Here is a 21,558-nt window from a genome sequence, read left to right as displayed (position 1 = left end):
ATTAATTGCAAAGCCGGTTGGAATGTCAGTCTAGCGTGTAAGGAGGCGCAGAAAAAGGAAACAGTGTTTGTAACCTCGTTGGAGAACGCCCTTTGAAAATATCTTGGGTAATTCTCTCAATACCTGAGCAAGTCGAGCTCTGAATGGGAAATTGCGACTAACATCGATCCTCATATACAGTTACGGCCTGACTAAGCAACACAAGCTGTTCACTTTGGATTTGTGACCATAGTAACTACTGTATTTCACACCGTGTTTACCACAAAGGTCTCACACCGCAGACCTTTATGAGGCCAACTAAAACATAATTAAAGCTCTAATAAAAAACAGTCTAGGTGCAACTTAGAATGGATGTACTTTCTTTCCTGACCATTCATGGAACAAATTCAATTTCTTTTGCGCCTGGAAATATAGGAGAAAGCAGCATGAAGCTTTATATTATTTTCCCTTTCAGCTACAGTAGAGAGCAAGAAAAACAGTACAGAAAGAAGTTAAACAATTTCCTGTGTTTGCTTTTCTGTCACATGTCACTGTGCCGATTTTCTCATGAACACTGCAGCAGAACAATGTAGTGCTTTTTGAACAGGGATTTACCTGGGCTGGCTGTACTGTATTTGTCTATATATTGGACTCAATAAATCTTCCAACTGCGATGACAAAGCCGGATGTTTGTCATTACCTTTTTAAATTACCCATATAGCACGAGTGTTTTTCTGAGCTGATTGCCCTTATGGTTTAGATGACATTGTCTGTGAGTGGCTTCCAAAACACATATGACCGCAACCAAAATGATGAGTGTTTTCTGGTCTGGCACTTAAAGGATACGTTTGGGTTTCTAAAAGTCTATATACTCACATGCCATTTGTGTGAAATCCTTCCTCCTCTCTATACAGACTTGATGCAGACTCAAGTAAGCAGGCTACCTCTCACCTCTCATGAGCCCTTAAGCCCTTTTTATGCTTTATAAGTTTTTTTCTTTCTTTTTTTAATTGTATTTTGAAATGTAGTCTGTGACATTTGTACTGTTCTGTTTATATTGTTTGTTTTTACTGTTGTAACAATAATTATAAGGCCTTCTTGGCCTGGTTATTCTTGAAGAAAAATAGTGTTGGATTAAGAGGAACATTTTAGGTTAATAATACTTTGGTCATTTTTTCGTAATTTGAGCTACCAGCTATCCTTTTGATTGGTAATAATAACATTGCACTAACAAAGTTAATTGCTGGACAAGGCAACATAGTTTAAAACAAGTCTGACGGGACATGATGCACAGGCAGTCACACTACTAGACACATTGTAGATAAACCCAGATTAGTTAAATTTGTTCTGAAGACAAAACAAAGGGGAACAATTAAATTACAACCCAACCCAACCGGTTGTTAACATCCATCACAGTTTACAGACTGGCCTACAGGTTTAACTTGGACCTCAGAGATTTGCTGAGCACAAAGTTAACCAAAATGATGGCCAAAGTTAAAAACATAAGATCTCAAGTTGCACAGATGCACAGGATGCACAGGAATTCTCTTTTCGTCCCAAAAGAATCTGTTACATTGCTTTCTTGAACGTTTTTAACGTTTGGCCTCACCTCAATCACTGATGTCAAGGCACGTATCTTGCTTTTGCAGTATCAAATGGACTGTGATTAAATGGTTGTTAGCCAAGTACAAATGGGTGATCCATTTTCACAAACACACATCCCTGTCTGCTCTGACTCCCAGACTGCCTTTCTCACATGTTGTAATGTTGTGCAGGAAGGGTGGGTGGGGGGGGGGACTGGCTGTAAAACAATTGTTCATGAACCCGTTAACAAGCCCTTGCTCAAACACAAAGTCATAAGCTCATTAAAACACCGCATTGGTGCAGATATGGGTGTCAGAAAATATGAAAATACCTTAAAACCTTTGGATCACTTAAGACTGTGGTGAACTAAATCTGCATAACATTATTACTCCATGGGTTCAAGAGCTGCCATCCATTCTTTATCTGTCCAATCTTTCCTGTCAATCCCATCTGTCCTGCCAGTCTCCTCTGTAAACCACCTGAAGCAGCAGAACTGGAACCCAACCACACACTGTCATGACAATAAGAATTGTTCATTTGGGTGGCCTGCTGGCCAGAAGAACATAAAGTGCACCTAAGTTAACACAAACAAATATCTCAGTTAAAGAAAATGGGTTACACTGTGTGCTGCCATGGCATTTATGGCCATGACTCAACACAAGGGGAAAATACAAAGAAACAAAATGTTTCTCTTGTGCGTTGATTGCTGACAGACAGGCAGCTTAAAAAATAAAAATTGACTCTGGAAGCGAATCAGAGCAATACTTCAACCTTGATGGCTGCAGACTTGGCCAGCGAGCAAGAGGTACTACAATGTGAACTTGAATATTCCTAACAAAACAGTGTGTGAAGAATTTTGACCTTGCATAGATTATTTCACTTATAGGCTAAATTCCTTCGCAATTTTATCACCGTGAATCTTTGCCCAGGCTGCAAGCTTGTCCCCTATAGGGCTATCATGATTGTACATCATTTGCACGGATGCATGAGGTCCCTTAAGAATGCAACAACTTTACAGGCGCAAGGAGATCCTAGATTTACTGTGAGCTGCAGGACAAACAGCACAGGTTCAGACGCAACTATTATCAATCAAAAATCTCATAGTCCTAATGTTTAGTGAGATAAAATGACATAAAGGAGAATATATATCTTTTGTATAGTGAAGAGATTACGGGTTGTGGAAAAACAGCAGATGAATGACACCTTAAATCAAAAGAGGAAATTGAAAGTCTGATGATTTATCCCATCTTAGAAGTGACGGTTGGCAAGGTAAAATAGCACATTTTGAGTAGCTTAGATCCTTCAAAACATATTGAAAAGTATTTGCTCTTACTTGGTGTAACAGGCTGTGCTTCCCATCTGAGGAACAGGATCATGTTTTTCATTTCTACCACACAGCATGGCCTGCTCATCCGGAAGACATTCATAGACTGCTTAAGGTTCAGTTGGAAAGTGTAAATCTCTCTTTTTAGAGAAATCAGTAAATCTGCTTGAGGCACGAAATTCTAGGCTGATAGTTCCTGAAACCATCCATTAACATCACTTCCATGCATGCCACAGTCAGACTAAAATTTTAAATTGTAGGGTTTTCATGTAGAGCAGCGGCGACTGCTATGGATAAGTTTGGCTCTAATTGGCAGAGGATAAAAAGGGATTATATTATAATGTATAATTGTAAATATTAACAACAGTAATTGACAACACACTAAACCCAGCCATCGAACAGCACTGTTCAATCATTGCTTAGCAACTGTAACCAGGCACAGTCGGTCTGTCAAGCTTTGGATTTCTCCACAAGCCAAAACAGTGTGCATTGAGCTCTAATAGGTGTGACACTTTGTTTATAAAGAACATGGAGGAGTGGGGGGGGGGGGGGGGGGGGGGGGGTGTCTTTTTAGCATTTACATAAGTTAGCATGTCTAGCAAACTAGAAAGTGGTAACCTAGCATTATATTCGAAGGCAATGGGTAGGTCATTACTTACGGTACCAGTAAGAGGTTTGGTCACCATTTCCCATTCAAATGAATAAGAAGGCTTTTCCAAACTTTTGACTGGTCCTGTAACTATTATAGTTGCTGGTCACATTACCTGTTGGTAAGAATGGAACATTCACCGTGTGTGAGCCAAGATGCTACTCTAGCAAAGTGCTTTCTGTTTTGAGCACTCCATCAACTCTAGCCAAATTTGTATTGCGTTTGCCAAACTCATGAATTATTTGTCATAGTCAAATCCTTTTTCACTTGTAAAAGTACAAGTCTTACCTGGTAGTGCATAGCTACCTTGGTGCTGCATGGAAGATGATTTAAAACTAGCGATTGAGACCATAAACTTGTGAACTGAGGTAGCAAATCAAGTGAGTAGTAAGTAGGATCATTTTCTCATAGACTTCTATACAATCAGACTTCATTTTGCAACCAGTGAAGTCATCTCTTGCTGGCTCTTAGAAAAAAAATGCAAGTTTAAGGTTCTTCCACATTGTTTTCCCTTTTCAGGACCTGAGACAGCCGCTTGGCATGAAAAGAACATTGGAGAAGTTAACCCTCAGGGCTTTCTGCCAGAAAGGGTATATTTAAACCCAAACCATGAGTTTTTCATAAGCCTAACCAAGTGTTGTTGCCTAACCTACACCTAATCAGCTTTTCTGGCAAAAAGGCTAACTTTTTCCATGTGCCTATGTGCGCATTTACCCTACTTTCTGCAAACAATCACAGTGCAATATGCTGCATTTTATAGATGGAAAAATTACAGCTCAGTGACACAACACTTGGCAGTGATGATTCAAAATGGTGACTGGAAATGTCTGAAATCTCAATTTAATGCTCACTATTGACTTAACTATTGAGAATCCAATGAGTGACACTCAGGCACAGCCTGTGGTTTCAGTGGACTTTTAAGTTATCTGCTTCATTCCGTAATTCTATTTCCATCACACTTAAACAAGTTGTACGTCATTGATACACAAACGTTTCTTAGGCAAACGTAGCAGCTTCTTTTGGGATTGAAAATGTGTATAAAAACAGCCAGACACTTTGTTACACTGAGCATAAAATATCAAATATGACTAAAGGTAACACCAAATAAATTGTCACTTTAAAGATAATAGATTGAAATCAGGTTAAGTAAAACAGAGTCCCACTTACAATGGAAAATCATGTTCTATGCAGAGCAATAAGATGACATGCATCGTGGAGACACAGTTCACTTTTAGGAACTTGTCATTCAGCTGGAGTTGTTTACCCTCAGCATTCTTAAAGTATGATTTGTTGGAAAAATCAAGGATTGCCAGGAGACTGATGTGAGTTATGGGATGTCTCACCTTTTGAAGTCCTGCCTGCTGTCATCAGTTCAGTTGTGCAGGCCTGGACCTAGTGTGTGTGTGTGTGTGTGTGTGTGTGTGTGTGTGTGTGTGTGTGTCAACCCTTTTAGCCAATCCACTGCTGTTTCTCCGCTTCTTAATGGAAAGGACAGGTGCTTTAAAGACGCTAATGTTTTTACTGTGGAATCTCAATGTCTATCAGACATCTATCAGGTCCTATATAAATATAAAAAGTCACACTTAAATAACAGTGTCAAACTCCCGTCCCTACACGTTATAAGCCTAAGTGTTGTTTTGATCCTGGTGGGCATTGCATGAGGCTACAGCACTTCCAAAAAAACAAATTCCTCCTTATGATTCGACTTGCCACCTAATGCTTGAATTGAAAATCGAAAGATACACATGCTAACAATAAAAACAAGTTGTTCCCCGACACAAAAGGATTATTTCTCAAAAATGATACAATTTTTTGAAAATACACCAGTTTTCTTTTATTTTGGAGGGTGAGATTAGAAGATTGTTTTGCTTAAAGACTAAGGGCAGGCCCATAGCTAGCAGGCAAGGTAGCCTTTATCTAAAATTCCAAAAATACTTAAACAAATGAATAAATGACAAATGAACGTGATGTATCTTGGTTTATTCCACTTAGAAAGAGTATGTTATTTTAGGGGGAGGTAACATATCTGAAATATTTTTTTGACAAACATCATCTGCCCAGTATCTGAGACTTTAGGTCATTGTGCACAGGTTTCAGTTTTGCTATCTGTACTGGCATGATGGAAGTAAACCTGGCATCCTCATTGTGACGACAAATCTTTATGATACTGGTAGGTATTTTTTACTTTTTACTTTAACTCAACTGCTTCCAGTCAGAGTCCCACACCATATCAAGAAACCTGCAAAAAAGTTGAGTTTAAGAAATATTTTCATATAAAATCACAAGTACAGTGTATGGGCAGTTTGGGCATGTTTAAAAATGAACTTAATGCGGACATGTGAGAACAAAAATATGTTTTTTTGTGCATTGTTTATAAATTCAATGTATACACAAAATGATTGATTGACATCAGTTACACTGGATTTGACTTTAATATACAATGGGGCTCAAATGTGCATAAAGAAGCCAAGAAAAGATGGAAAAATCTCCAAAAGGGATCAAATGACAGATTAGACATTCTTAACCAGCCAAGAGTTACCTCTTGCTTTGCAATATTACCCAAAGCAGGATCGATTCACCCCCATGAGGTTGTAATCATTAAATTCTTTGCCATTTCTTCTCCAAACGTACCTGTGCTCATTCCGGCCAAAAAGTTGTATTTTAACCTCATTGGTCCAAAGATTCATTTGCAAACTTCAAACGCAGATTTTTGTGGTGAGGACGTAGAAAAGTTTTTCTTCTGATGACTCTTAATGAAGACCATATCTGTACAAGTATCTCTTTATCGTGAAACAGTGTACCACAACTCTTTCTGGATGGATCGTGCAGTCAAACGTGGGTTTGGACTTGCTTTTCTCACCCTCCTATGTGCTGTTCTGTCTTATAGTTTTCTTGGTCTTCCAGATCTTGCTTTGACTTCCACTGTTCCTGATGACTGCCATTTCTCAATTAAATTCCGAACAGAGGATATTGGCATCTGAAAATGCTTTGCGATCTTCTTACAGCCTTCTCCTGCTTTGTGAGCATCAACTATTTTCAGTTTCAGTTTTCTAGACAACTGCTTAGAAGAACCCATGGTGCTAATTATTGGTCCAAGGTCAGATGAGTCTGGGCATTTGGTTCCGGTATTGAACTTTATGCTTGTGGGCAAGTTTGCAAAACTGGATTTGTGCAGAACTCTGTCTTCAGTCTTTAAGCTAAGCCCATCTCGACTCCAGCTCTGTACTTAACACACAGAAATGGGATTGATATCCTTATCCAAATGTTAGAACAAAAGAAAAATAATAATTTGCTATGCAATACAATTAGAAGATTGATTTCATGAAATGGCGTATGTATAACACGGCATTCGTTTGCCATTACTGCCTAGTTAACAAGACATATACTCACTTTTTAGCGCGTATATCAACACCGTTTGGCTTCCATTGACTTACATTACCTTGCAATTTCGTGCACATTTATGCCGTGGCGAGTAGTATGAAAGGGCAAAATCGGCGTAGGGAGATTGGTCGGGGTGGTTGACAGGACTTTCACCCAGGAGACCGGGGATTGAGTCCTGCAGAATCACATCAAAATGGCAACTGAGTCAAGCCTACATTTTTCTTCTGCTCTAAAGCACCATGTTTTACAGTAAACTCAGTCATCCACTAAAGCAGACATCAGCTTTAGAGAGGTACGTACAATGAACCTGATGAACTCAGAGGAGGGGGCAAAACAAGAGTGAGGCAGCGAGTGGGAGAGAGCACACACACAAACACACTTATACACAAACAGACAAATGCTGCTCGTAATGGTTAACACTTCGGCCTAAATGTTCTCTTTCTATCCTACAACAGGTTTCACAACAATTTATCCACTTCTGTTAAAGTAGACAGCTTCCTTGTAACTAGCTGTAACACACACACACACACACACACACACACACACACACACACACAATCTTTAACAAATAACATCTGGACTTGGTTCTGTACCTCTTCTTTTGAAAAAGGCAGAGAGACCAGTAACACAACAACAACAGATCACCGACAAACCCTTCACTGTTGTTTCTTGGCATTTCAGTGCTTGTCACAACCACTACCAGACCATAATGTTTGGCCACACAGAAAGTGTTTTTTTCTGACTTTAAAAAAACTAAATCCCATTGGATATGAAGGGGCCATTGTGGAGGACTAGAAAGAAAAAGGTAAGTTAAATGAGGATAAAGAGGGTGGGATGGAGGGTCTCTCAAAAAAAATGGCCTTGCGTGAAAAAGAAAGAACATCCCTTCAATCTACGAGTGCTTTCTCCAAATTTGTGATTGATACGTGTGCTGCAGAGCTGCCATTTGCGTCACTGCAGTGCAATTCATAGAACATTACATCTTCAGAGCAATACATTGTTTTATAATTTGATAAAAGTGCATCAGACCAAATTGATAGCAGTTGCTCTGAGAACACTTTGAACGCCAACCATACATTCTGCCAAATATGTCAATAGAGGAATGAAACACTTTGGGAAAACACACCAGTTTATGAGAAGGGTGAATGTTGCATGTCCACATTAGCTAGTAAACAATTACAAAACAATAAACCTAAACCTGAATGACTACATGTTGTTGGTTTTTATGGGGTAGGTCAAGATGTCGGTTTTCCTCAACAGTTTTGCTTTCTTTCATCTCGGTTACTTCCCCGCCCACTCCCCTATGCCTTTTTATTTATCTGTCTTACAAGTTGTCTCAATTTAGCGCCCCTTTCTTATGAGCAACATCCTGACCATTTTTTAAGTGCTCTTGGAGTGTTTAGGCTGCCTGTCAGTTGTTCCTCTCACGCAACCAACTTCTACTTCTACAAATGAGTTCACACCGACTTGAGTGAAGCACAATCCCCGAAGGGAGTCATTCAAGTGAGGCACATTTCCCACCTTCTATAAACTAGAGTACTAAATCTACAACGATCCACCGCGGCCCAGAGGTTCACGATAAAATACCAGAAATACAAGATGTGTTTCCAGGTAACAAGTTAAAAGATTAAACATATCATTTGTAAAGTATTACCTTGAAACAAAATTGAAATATTTGGAACATAAAAGGTGGATAAATTTCAGCATTATAATATGGTAATTACCAATTTTAAATTCAAGAAGTTTCATCTAATTTGGAAGGTTTTACGCTGATAATAGCCTATAATACTGTGAAAACAACATATATTTCCACATTATTATCATTTTAATGCAATACTTATATAACTATATTACCACTACCCAAATATACATATGTTATCATTAAACTCATTCCTAGTTAATATTAGGAAGTAGTTCAATTGCATGTTATTACATATGTTACCGCTGAGCACAAAAGCTAATGTATTCCAATGGGAAGCATCTTTCGTGATAACAGCATGATTACGGTAGCGAGTAGTCACGAAAAGGTCTATGTATTGCAGCACCGGCTGCAGTGAAAGTGACTCAGGTCTAAGATTTTGGATTTGTTTTAAGGTTAAGCTATCATTTTCTGGTTCTCCTTCTCCATAAACAACATGGAGAGGGAGATTGTTAACTTTTCCAGTTAAAAATGTTTCACTTTAGTCAGAAAGCAACAGGGAGACACTTTGTTTCTCTCACTATGACTCTAGAGTCAGTACCACACACTCCCCCCTCATACACACACATGCTGGTTCGAGGCATACACAAGTGTAAAACTATAAACACCAGGCCACTTACGTAGACTACGTCAAAAGCTCCTTGCAAAGCCTCCGCAAAAGCATAAAACGGCAATAAAGGTCTGATCCTAGAATTGCCCCTGGTGGCAACTAAGGCAAATGCAATCCTAAAGCCTTTCTTTCTTAGAGCAAGCACAGTTCACTCTGCTATTCATTTGCATGCATTGTAAGAGCTGTTTGCAGAGGGCAACAGAGAAGGTTGTGTGTGGTATTTACAAGAAGAGTAATAAATCCACATGGAAAATTATAAAAACAGGGCTCTAGATGAGTCAGACAATACCGGAATGCTATTACTAATATGTTTTTTAATAATTCTATGACAACAAGCCAAAAAGACTGATTAACTAGTGTAGTTTAACCCCTGCCATACAGTTGTTTACTGATGATGCCCAAAGAGGCACAGCAGCTTTCAAACAAAGATTGAAGCCAAAGTATTGCTTTTTAATCAATTTCTTTTAATTTTTTTCATCTGTTAGATGAAATTCACGCCCATGGGTATCAAGGAAACAAACTGCATCATGCACATGATGCTGTATGACTTTATGACTTGATCAAAACAACCGTTTTGTCTATTACTCTATGGTTTAGCAAAGATAGAGTTTGTATCTCTCTCTAAAGATGACATCAGGGAAGCAAGAAAGCTTTTGTGGTTTGAACCTTGGCTATGCAAGCTAGCTATTGAAACATGGCTCTGGACCCAAACTACTTGATAGGGATTGGAATCTCTGGGGATTACCTCCAGCTATGCCTGTTGCAAAGAGGAAAGCTCTGCCCATCTGTTTATGTATTGAACAGGAGTTCAAAGAAACCCAGACTGTTTGGAAGCCCTGGCTGGGTCCTACAGAGAGGTCCAACTTGAGACTCCATAGGGAGACATCAACGCTCATGTAGGCAGTGATGGAGAAACCTGGAGGGACAGGGATCTTAAAATTGAGTGGTATTTTGTTATTGAACTGTCTATGCAACACCATGTACAATCGTGGTGTACGTGGCAGCCGAGCACCGTGCCAAAGATCGATGATAAACTTTCCAGTCACAACATCAGATTTAAAACATGTGCCTTGGACACTTGAGTAAAGGAATGCAGAGCTGTCGACTGATGATCACCTGTGGGTAGTTGGAACAGATGGTTTGGGGAAGCTGCTAGACTTGATTAATCTCAATGTGCATCAAGACTGAGCCGGGTCCCTGTCCAGAGGATGCTTAAGTCGTACCTTAGTAGGCCTTTACTGCGGAGTAGGGGTGGCTTGTGACATGGCAGTATTTGGGATGGTCAGCACCTCCACGTCTGAGGCAATGGTAGTCAGTAAAGTGGTGGTGTTTTCCAATCTTAGGGTTCTGATCTTGAATGACAGTAAGACGCTGACAGACTATTGACTATATATATATACAGTATATATAATGTGGCAAGTTAAAAGGGACCTTTGGGCTGTGCTTCCTCTGCAACCTGGACTCAGAAAAGCAGGGGGAACTGATTGGGGTTAAAATGTCACCTATGTGTAGAAATTACACTTACTGTGTTAACACCCAACTATACAGAAATGAAAGAGCCAACTTTGGATGGCTCCAGATGAAGTGCGGCGCTCACTGCAGGAAAGAGAAAGCAGGTGAAAAGGGTCAAGCAGTGGCAGCACAGAGGAAGTGACTGGTGCTAAGAGGAAGCTCAGCCTGCTTTAGGTTTGGGCATGATCCAGTCACCCCTGGTGTCTGTGCATATGCATGTTTGTGATGTAGATAGGTGTGTAATGTGTTTATTGGAATCCATGTTCCACTGACCCTTGACCAAACCTTGCCCTCGCTGGGGGATCAAAGCTGTTACATCATCGGATTGCTCCCAGCTTAGGGGATGTTTGTTTCACAGTGAGACTGGTCCAGCCGAGTGCCCTGACTTAAAGCAGACTTCCTATTCATGAAGCTTCCACACATCTGTTGGGGACCGTGCAAATGCGTGTGTGTGCTTATACTATGATCTCACCTTGTGTGCCTGAAGCTTGTTAATGGAGAGCTTACTGCACAAACAAGGTGTTCTCAGCTCCAGATCTTGCCGAGTCCTGGATGCTATAATCATCAACTGAGTGTGCGTACACTTATCTCACATTTCATAACCACAAACAAGATTAAAAATACATACATGCAACTGTGCAGCCATCAACAACAATATGCTCAGTGTATAAACAACACAGCTTTAAGGATGTTATGAGGAAAATGGGGGGATATTCCGACATCTGTTTCTGATGAACCTGTAGAGAAAGTAAAGGGCAGATATTTGGTCTTTTTTTATGCCTCTTTCACAGATGATCAGTAGTGTCTGTTCAGATCTTTTCCCGTAAATGGATGCTCTGTTTTTACTGTCCTTCTGGAATTCATCAAGCAACCCATTTGGGGATTATATTCGGGGAAGAAGTCATATTTCAGATATTGAAGTAGCATCAAACAGTTTCAGAGAACAGTGATACAAATCTGAAAACAAATGATGTATTGTACTGAGGGTACTTGGGTAACATGCAAATAAGAGTGTGACCAATTGATGAAGACATTCTACTTTTATGTAGTACTCTTACATATCAATTTAACTTCCCCTACTCCTCTACCACCCACAAAAGCAGATGTGGGTGGTAGAGGAGTCGGGAAATATACAGAAGTAAGAGGAAAAACAGAAACAATCTCTGGATGTAGAACAATGTTTATCTACTTATTCATCACAGTGGCAGTTTCTCGGTCCGTAGGGAGTTGGGTTGGTAACCGAAGGGTTGCTGGTTCAAGTCCCTGTGTGGATTGGTAGCTGGAGAGATGCCACTTCACCTCCTTGTTACTGCCAGGTGCTCTTAAGCAAGGCACCATACCCACCCCCAACCACTCAGGACGCTGGTGCGGTTGGCAGCCCACTTACTCTAACATCTCTCCATTTGTGCATGAATAGGTCCTGAGCATGTGTGTGTATTTCAGGCCTGTGTGTAGTGTTTACTAACAAAACAGAATGTAAATTGTAATTTCCCCATTGGGGATCAATAAACAGGATGCATTGTAAAATTATTAATTATTATAAATTCCACGATTGGACCGGATTGTATAACAATACATTCAAAATTCAAAATTCACTGCATTTGGCAGGTGGGCGGGTGTTAATTGTATGCCCTGATGCCGTAAATCCACGGAGCTGGGGGTTTCACCATTTCTTTGTCATAAGAAAGTTGTTCCTCTATATAGCTCCTCGTGAGCGCTATATAGTGTACTTTAAATGGTAGCCTGAAAACGTTTCAACTGCAGGCTTTTTTATCCAACAAATGCTCTATGGCCCACGGTGACCCTGTTTTGATGCCTTGAGTAAAAAAATAAAAACAATTGATGAGGAAGATGACTAGAAAGTAGATAGGTAAAACAAAAAGAATGAGGAAAAGAAGGGACAAGCAAAGGGGTAGTTCAAAAAGCTAGAAAAGAAAATGCTTCTTAAAAAAGGAGGCCAGAGAAGGGGCCAACCTTAAATAAATAGGATTGAAAGGAGGTGGTCAGAAAGAGATTAAAAAAAGAGAGGAGATCCAAATTTTAGGGGGAGAAAAGCGGTGGAGAGGAGGAACAGGAGATGAGAGAAAAAGACAAGGGAGTGGTGGAGAAAAAGCAAAGAGGGGGAGAGAGGCGGCCAAGGGGAGATTTGTTAGAGAATTATACATCAGCTCATGTGAGACTGATTCTTCGAGAGAAAAGACTGACGGCTGAAATGAAAAACACACTGCACGGCCAGCTTTCCAGATCTTTTTCAACCTTGCTCCTGTCTTTCTGTTGCCTTCCCTCTTTCCCTGGCTCCTCGGTGGTCTTTTGCTCCCCTTTCGTAACTCAACACAACATCCAAGCAGCTACATTTGCCTGTCTTTTTACATCATGGTGTAATCTCCAAAGTAATCAATCATCTGCTAAAAACGAGATACATAGGTTGGGAAGCTCTGATCAAATTCTCCTCCATTATATTCTGTCTCCCTTTAATGCAGCTGAGCCACACCAACTAGAGCTGGATATCTTTCACTCAGGGTTATTAGAGCTGCGCCAGGCAATTTCTCACATCGTAGAGTCCAAATGACACCTAGAGGGAGCTGTTAAAAGTTTTGAAAACTCTTACACCCAGAAGTTATGTAATGTGATCTCAGTTAACGGCGTAATCTTCTGACCTATGCGTTATCTTCTTGGAGTCTGGTGGATGTAAAGGAGGTGAAGGGGGTCAAATACATTTGCAAGTCTAGAACGTTTTTTGTTTACATTCTCTTCCAGTGGGTGGAAATGTCAGCAAACTTTGATTTGCATAAATAGGGCCACATCTACAGTATCTCTCCATCATCCCCCATCTATACCAGGGAACTCTTCATTTGCAGCTATGCTTTGTGACTTAGGCTAAACTATATTCATCATGCACTTAGTGCTGGCCAAAATTGAATACAACTTTTCTTTTGAGTTTGGTCAGTCAATACCAGCACTTGTTAGCAAGTCCTGCACTCTAGTGGTCTAACAGGTGCACTTTGTCTAATGCCAGGATCAGACTACACAATTGGTTTGTCTTTCATGACAGTCAGACATATATCTGTATTTATTAAAGTGACTTCATTCAGAAGCATGTACCTCCAAAACACGTCATGTTTTTATTTTTGTAAATCTTGAAACGGGGACACTACCTAAAGCTGTTCTCATTAGGGGCCGAGTGCCCCAGGCTTGTTTCTGCAACAGCTCATTGAGAATCAGATACAATAAAAACTATTGAGGAAATATTTCCCTTTGACATTGATCCAGCATTAAACAAGATCGCTGCAGTCGGCATCAGAGAAACAAGCTACAATGGAAGTTAATAGGATAATTGTCCAGTTTGTATTCACGTAAATAAAAGGGCTTGTTTTGCTACTGACAGACTCAGATTAATATTCTAAGTGTCTGACAACATTATGGAAAGTATTTATAATGAGGTCGACCTTCCTGTTAAAAATTAAGATCCTTCTTTAAAACATATAAGTCCGCAAAATGCGTTTGCTAAACCCACCAGACTCCATGTAAATAATCAGTCATTTTAGCATCGGAAAAAACGGCTTTCTAAACCATCTCTGAGCTCGGAGCAGCGCTGCCTCTGGCTGTCTGGAGCGACTATTGGCTACGTTTGGTCAGTGTTTTCTTTCTTTCTTTCCAATTTCGGGTCTGTCAGTCAAAGTGAAAACCAGGGACATTTCCGGGGGGCCCATCCAGCCGGGGACAGGTCACCAAAACCAGGGACTGTCCCCGGAAACCAGGGACGTCTGGTCACCCTAGTATATATAAACACACACACACACACACACACACACATACATATATATATATATATATATATATATATATATATATATATATATATATATATATATATATATATATATATATATATATATATATATATATATAAATACACACATGCATACTGTATATATACACTGTACTGTATGTGTGCAAAGTGTTTGGTCTTTCCACTTACATATTTTCACAGTCTTATACTTCAACAATTTCACAATGAACTGAGACTTTCTTTGGTTTGTAAATATTATCTTTTAAATTGACAAACCTATTTGTAATCCATGGCTCAATTCCATCGGGATCAAAAAATAATGTTCCTCTCCCCATGGACTGGAAGTAGAAGGGAGTGACTTGGGCTCTCTAAAGTGGGTCTAGGAGTGCAATAGAGGGTCTGTGCCATGTTTAAAGTTGGCTCCTGACTAGTAGTAATATAATTTAATTTAAACATTTTATTGAACCCCTATGCAAAGCTGGGAAGCGGGGCGATCTCTGCCATGTAAACAGCCTGTAATAGCACTTTCCTCCACCAGACTGCACCAGTGGCGTCTCTCCTTCTTTTCACCATGTTTATGTACGTGCACCAGAGAGGAAGAGTGCGCTCTCTCTTCCTTGTCACATGTCAAACAAGGCTTTCTGTGTGGTGGTTGTGAAGCATCCCAAACGTTACTTTGAGGATCTTTGATAATTAAGAGGTAAAGACACTTTGTCGGTCCTGACCCTCATTATCGGGCATGACTTTGAACGTTTGTCTGCTACTTTTCTGTCAGGTCAAAATCGGGCTGAATTCATGTAGTCTGATCCTGGCATAACACCTAAAAACCCCTGAACATGAAAGCTCAAATCCATTCATTTGTGGCAGTACAAAATTGAATGTCTCTTTTAGGTTAATTTTACAATCAAGAGACGTATTGATATTTCCACATATTGAATGTTATTTCTTATTAGAGAGGCTTTGATGTACTTTAATGTCTTCCAAAGGGAAGAAACTTGGATGCTGGATTCTCCCAACACTGTAACCAACAGCACAACAACAAATATCTCTGTATGGTCACAAAGTCAAAACAGCTGCCCGGCACTTTGAACAGCCCTGAAATGATGTGGAGGTCTTTTGCAATTCAGGGTGGACTTGATTCATTGCCAGCATTAATGTGCTGCAGCAGAAAGATACATGTCTTTTGTCCATATTGGACCAGATGCTAATCTCTAACTTCTAAGTTCATCAGATAAAAATAGTCCAGGCAAAGTCACGAATTATAAAATAGCAGAGAATGACTGAGCCCAACATTGTTTGATAACATACTTTAGTAACCTTAGGATATATTTTGTTGGGTGGAAAACAGCACCAAAATATTTAAAAGAAAGACATTTTGAGGAGTGTTAATCATATCAAATAACCTTTTAAAACAGCACATACCAAAGCATGGCATTGTTCTGGCTAATGTTTGGCATTTATAAACCCAAGTGGGGGCTTTTTTAGTTTCTCCATTTCATAAATGTTACACAAAAGATGTATTATTACAAATAAGGTTCTGAGTAATTGGAAATGAGAGAATTTCACAAACTTGCCAACCTTATGTCAAAAAAAATAAACACACTAGACTAAAAGTAGCAGCAAATATCCTAAGGCAGCCACTGAAGTGCATATTATACATGTAAGGCAACTTTACACCCAAAGACTGCTCAAGTAGCATAACTAGAGTTGTAAACTCAGCTTTCTTAACAGTGCAATGTCATGCATTTCTTGCAGAGGAGAATGAACAAAATGGGGGCTTTAGGCAACAAGCCAGTAGAGTCTGATAAATTCATCCTGCTTCAATTTTGCAGTGATGAATTACACCTTCCAGGCAAGTGGTTTGTCTGTGAGTTTGTTTTGAAGCAATTAACGGAGAGACTGGAGTCCGTTTTTCCAGTGATAACGTAGTATAATATCTATGCCATCCTTTAAGGGCCTAGAACAGGGCAGTGATTAGCTATGGCACTGGCTGGAAAATTTGAAGAAATTATCCTTGAAAGTAACCTCCATTAGTTTAATGAGGATGGCTTAAGTGCATGACACCATGGAAACATGCACTGTCTTATTTAGAGTGCAACAGAATCAGTAAACTGGAAAAGCTCAGCATGACAGAAAATCCACTGAGTGGAATATTCCTGTGCCACAGTTGTTTCTTGCCTAGTATCAATGCTAATGAAAACACTGCCAAGTTCCATGGTAGTTAGAGTATCTTGTTAGATACAAGACATTTTCTTTGTTTATCTGATTGGACTATTCCTCACTATTTCTTCTATATCTCTGTATCAACCACTAACTGATAACAAAAATGCATGAGCAGATTTATTTTTTTAGCCATAATGACTTAAACTCTACTTGAGAGCGGTTCCTGTTGTGTCACAAAGAAATTATGTTTCTTTCAACATGTCTGATTATGATTCTTAAGTCTTTCCAAAAACGGTAAACTTTGATGTTGTACCAAAGTACCATTGCAAAGCCTGAAAGATTGACTTTGTGGCCCGATAAGAACTTCATTTGAACTTTAAGTGTAAGTAAACATTGTATCGGCACTGCAGCCCCAAAATGTTCTCCCAACCACCTAAAGTCATGCCGGATACTTGAGCATCCACTGTTTTCATCTTTTCTGTTTATCGCTCTGACAGCACAGATTAGGGGATGGGACAAACATTTGTTTTGTTAGGCCATGAAGCACAGTGGTAATGTCGAGCTCACACGGATGATCTGTTCAAAGGGCACAAGAAGAAATTATGCTCCAAAAATCCAAAACAGAAACCGAAAGGTCACATTCACCATTTAAGTGATATTTCATTGCTTTTTATTAAAGTGCTCCCTTGCATTAAAGTTGCAGTTGTCCTCCACACAACACTATACATTAACAGAGAGGTTCCACTGATGGTAAGCTTTCCATTTCTTTACTCCATCATAAACTTACTGACAGTTATAAATAATATTTTGCCTCTCCCCTGGTGAAGGGAGTTAAGTGAGCCACAAAAGCACCAGGTTTCATGCAACAATCAATTGTAACTGTAATTGTCTTTCAAGTACGGGTATGTATACTACTGAAGCACACATTAGCTGATGTGATAAGTCCATGTAGGTTGGTCAAGAGGCCCAGCCCTGAAGAGAGTCCCTGTGTGAAAACCTAGTTCCATGATGATACTGTGCTGGTACATTAAAACCTGTGTTTGATCAAATAACCACAAACATGCATTTCTGTTAATATTCCAGAATAGGAATACTTAGCAGTTAGGGAGAGTGACATAAGGGATAATGTAGAGCGAGGCGGTTGTAAAAGCGACTAAAACCCCAACAGGTTGATCAGGGCCCGACGCGGCCCCTGCTTATAAAATGGCTACTTATAAAAAAAAACAATTATTTGAATAATATTGATTTGATTTATATAGGAGTTTATTGATTGGATTGCTTCTGCTAAAGAAAATAGACTGTTCTGTATCTACGGTTGGAATCCTGCATCTATAGCAACGTAAACTCTGTAGCTAATACACTTCTGGCAAAAGCCACTAGTTTTTTTCCCACTTACGGGCTGTGGTAGTAGCCATATAATTTATAAGTTATGGGGTGCTTCCCTGCTATTGCTAGATTTAGGTGGACAAATGACCCAGCTGCTGTTTTAATCACTGCAGGACTTGACACAACATTAGCTGGAGCGTTGCAGTGAGCTTGCGGGCTATTGGCTGATGTAATTCACATTAAACAAAACATTTTTGTTGACGGTGAAGTGAGACGAGGTAAATGGGACATGTATGTCCTCATTCATTGTCTTTCCCTTTTGCACAGCTTCTGCAGTTAACACACCAGTAACATAAAAAATGTTGCAATGTAAGCTAACTTATTAGTGTTGTTGTCCCTAAGGCAGTTACTGCATAGCCATCATAGACCGTATTTAAAATGTAGAGATAGATGCTCACCACATCTGCTGTCATTGCTTGAATTGGAGGACAGAAGTTCATCCACATAGCTCAACTTTTTGCCACAGCTGATAAGTTACCCAGACTTATTTCACTCTATTTGCTCCACAGTGAACAGAACTGCGTCCATGGCCACGCTCTGCTATGCATGGCAACGGTGTGTACTTAGCAACGGTCACAGAATGCCTTTGAATTCAACCAAGCCATGTATTAAAGTGAGTTGACAGTGGCCAAGCAACTTATTTGTGCCCTAAGGTCCCAAAGAAGGTCAACCAAGCCATTCAGTGACATCATATTTTTTTCTCAAAAGTGTGCTTCACTGTGAGGCAGTACACCCTTTACACACAAAATTCCAGGCTCTCTTATTTAAAATACCTCCAAAGAAAATGTATTACAATAACTCAAACGGAGGAATATCCAACAACATGGATTGGAATCTGTTTTGATATGCGTGCGTTCAACATGTGTGCGTTCAAAGGTTGTTTTAGTTGTGCAACAGAAAACTCAGATTGGACAGATATTCTAGCTAGCTGTCTGGATTTACCCTGCAGAGATCTGAGGAGCAGTTAACCAGAGTTCTCATAAATCGCCTGGTGTTTAAAATTACAACACCAAGAAAGTGGAAGGTAACGGACATCCGGCAGGAAAAAAAATAGCAATGGAGCAATCCCAGAAGTGGATATAGACTAATGAAAATATAATATAACCTTAAAACTAAGCTGCCATAACAATGCTTACAATACATTTTGAATGTTTTACAGTAACTCTAGTGTATGATCTCACTGAGACATCCCGTGTTGCTAAAAAACCTCCACTGTTCTGGAAGCATTTCCACAAGACTTTAGAAGCAGGCTGTAGAGCAGGGATTCCACATACTTTTCACATAGAGGGGCACCCCCTTTAATCTGTTATCAGTAGGGGACGCTGAGTTTACACACAGCATGACGCCATGTCTGATTGCATTTAGGTTGATCCGGTGTTATTCCACCTTGCATACTATGCAGCACAGTACACTTTGAGATTTTTGACTGAAAGAATTCTTTTAAAAAATTGAATTGTTAAGTGAAAGAATGAGCAGGGAACATGTTTGGAAAACTTAATACAGTAGCCACATAACCATAATTACTAACGTTAAGACTGTTTTGTCCCTCGAGAATTAACATATTCAGAAACATTCCAGAAATGAGCATCTCAGCCTCAGCTGTCATTAGCAAAAGACAGCTGATCATTGGCACTATCCAGCACATTTTTGCATTGACAATCTCTGAAATTTATGCTGTACTGCTTGCAATATGAGAGTGGATATACAAAGCAACACTAACAAAGAAAATGCCCACCTGCTTTCCTCTCCTGTCTGAATCAGCTGCATTGATTAACGATTCTCACTGTTCTGACTAATACAGTTTATACTCTCATTAAGCTACAACAAACCTTGGTACTCACAGAGAACTGTACTCCATTATGGATCGGGTCATTACTGCTAAAATAAACTGCCCCTGTTTTGCCAGCTTCCTTTAATATAGATCCAGCCAAATAAGCTGTGCACTCTGTTATGAATGATAGAACTAGACACACTACTGCTGCTGCTGCTTCTGCGGCTGCTTATATGATTTCCTCCTTTTAGTGAAACCATGATGGGGAAAACATACCTTAATAAGCAAATCACTGAATCCATAAGGATTGAACTGTGAGAAAAATAGAAAACCCTTTGAAAATACGTTTGATTACAGTTTATGTTGTCAATTACTGCAAGAAACATAGATGTTAATTAATACCATTCATTAATATGGCTACTTTGCCATTACCATTATGACCAATGGCAAGACTTTTTTGCAACACTGAAAGCATTTACATTTGTACATTACATAACATTGCATAGATAAATAGAATACACACCTGCCTAGTTCATGAAATCAGTCCAGTAATTAGAATTCAGTCTGATCAACAAGCTAAATACTCTAAATAAATACTTCAGTTCTCCATTATTTTTATTACTACTACTGGTGTACTCCATCTTGTGGAGGCCTTAAAAACTACAACTGAATTAGGCCTATAACAAGTGGAGTGAGCCTGGGCATGTCTGTAAAGCTAAATAAAATGCACCTGTTTTAAACTGGTATTGGTATGTTAATGTTAAAGATTAATTTTGTAGAACAGGTTTTCCAAATTGCGGGGCACACTCTTATGATAAAAATTACACTTCCAACTTTTTCTATGACGACAGCAACATAAGGAGAGATTTTTCTTTCTTCCAAGTGGTAGACGAGATAAAAAGAAATTAGGCTCATGTTGCCACATGGTGCTGACAAATTGGCGGGTTTATGGGTTGAGCCAGCATAAATAATGAACACTGGCCAGCAGCTGCCCATACAAATTGAGGCCAACTGACTCACCCATCTCAAAGTGGTACGCATCCAAAATATGAACAGTCCCACTTGCTTGTTCAGTTTCTGTTAGAATCACACGGAGTGACCTGGAGAAACTGAACAATGCACAAACAACATCTCTTTGCAAGTTCCAGCAAGCAGATGAAGCATGACTAAGAAGTTTAGAATACATATATTTATGAAATTGTTTTTTACTAACCGCTATTAAATCTGGCATCTCTGGTTGCCTGGCAACATAGGCCTATTTTCCAACAGTTGGTCCTTGTTTATCATCAATGGCCAAACTCTTGATGTGGGTAGTTCTGGGCCGACGTACCTGTCTCAACTTTGGAGTGGTCGGTCCTCTCGGTCACCTTCTCCTGGCTAATAAGGTAATCAACAATCCGCACGCCGATTGGTGGCTCGGTGTGGTTCCACTCCATGATGACCAATGAGCTGCTGGGCTCGTAGGTGTAAGACAGTTTCAGCCTGGCAACAGAGTGACAGAGATGCAAAACCATGCTACTGAGTGAAAGAAACTGTCAGCAAACTGTCCAAATACTGTAATTGACAGCAAACATTATCCCTCGTGTTCTGCAAAACTGCAACCCAATAAGAACACAAACACTTCTGTCAACAGAAAAATATAGGCATTTATCCCCTGATGTCTGACTTGGCTTATGCTGGAGCGGTTTATCTGCAGCTATGTAGCATTGA

General features: G+C 39.7%; 1 protein-coding gene across 5 annotated transcripts in view; it reads right to left on the bottom strand.

The window, feature by feature from the left end:
- Positions 1–21,558, bottom strand: part of astn1 (astrotactin 1) — a 330,603-nt gene that overhangs the window by 20,521 nt on the left and 288,524 nt on the right. For all 5 annotated transcript variants that reach the window (XM_034888865.1, XM_034888866.1, XM_034888867.1 and 2 more), the window contains one exon: positions 21,179–21,330. In XM_034888865.1, the coding sequence (XP_034744756.1) occupies positions 21,179–21,330 (152 nt within the window). The remainder of the gene's footprint in view (positions 1–21,178; positions 21,331–21,558) is intronic.

Source organism: Etheostoma cragini, chromosome 12 (genome assembly GCF_013103735.1).
Source record: "Etheostoma cragini isolate CJK2018 chromosome 12, CSU_Ecrag_1.0, whole genome shotgun sequence".
NCBI lineage: Eukaryota > Metazoa > Chordata > Actinopteri > Perciformes > Percidae > Etheostoma > Etheostoma cragini.
Note: the sequence above shows the minus strand (reverse complement) of the source record. Positions and strands in the feature narration are given on the sequence as shown.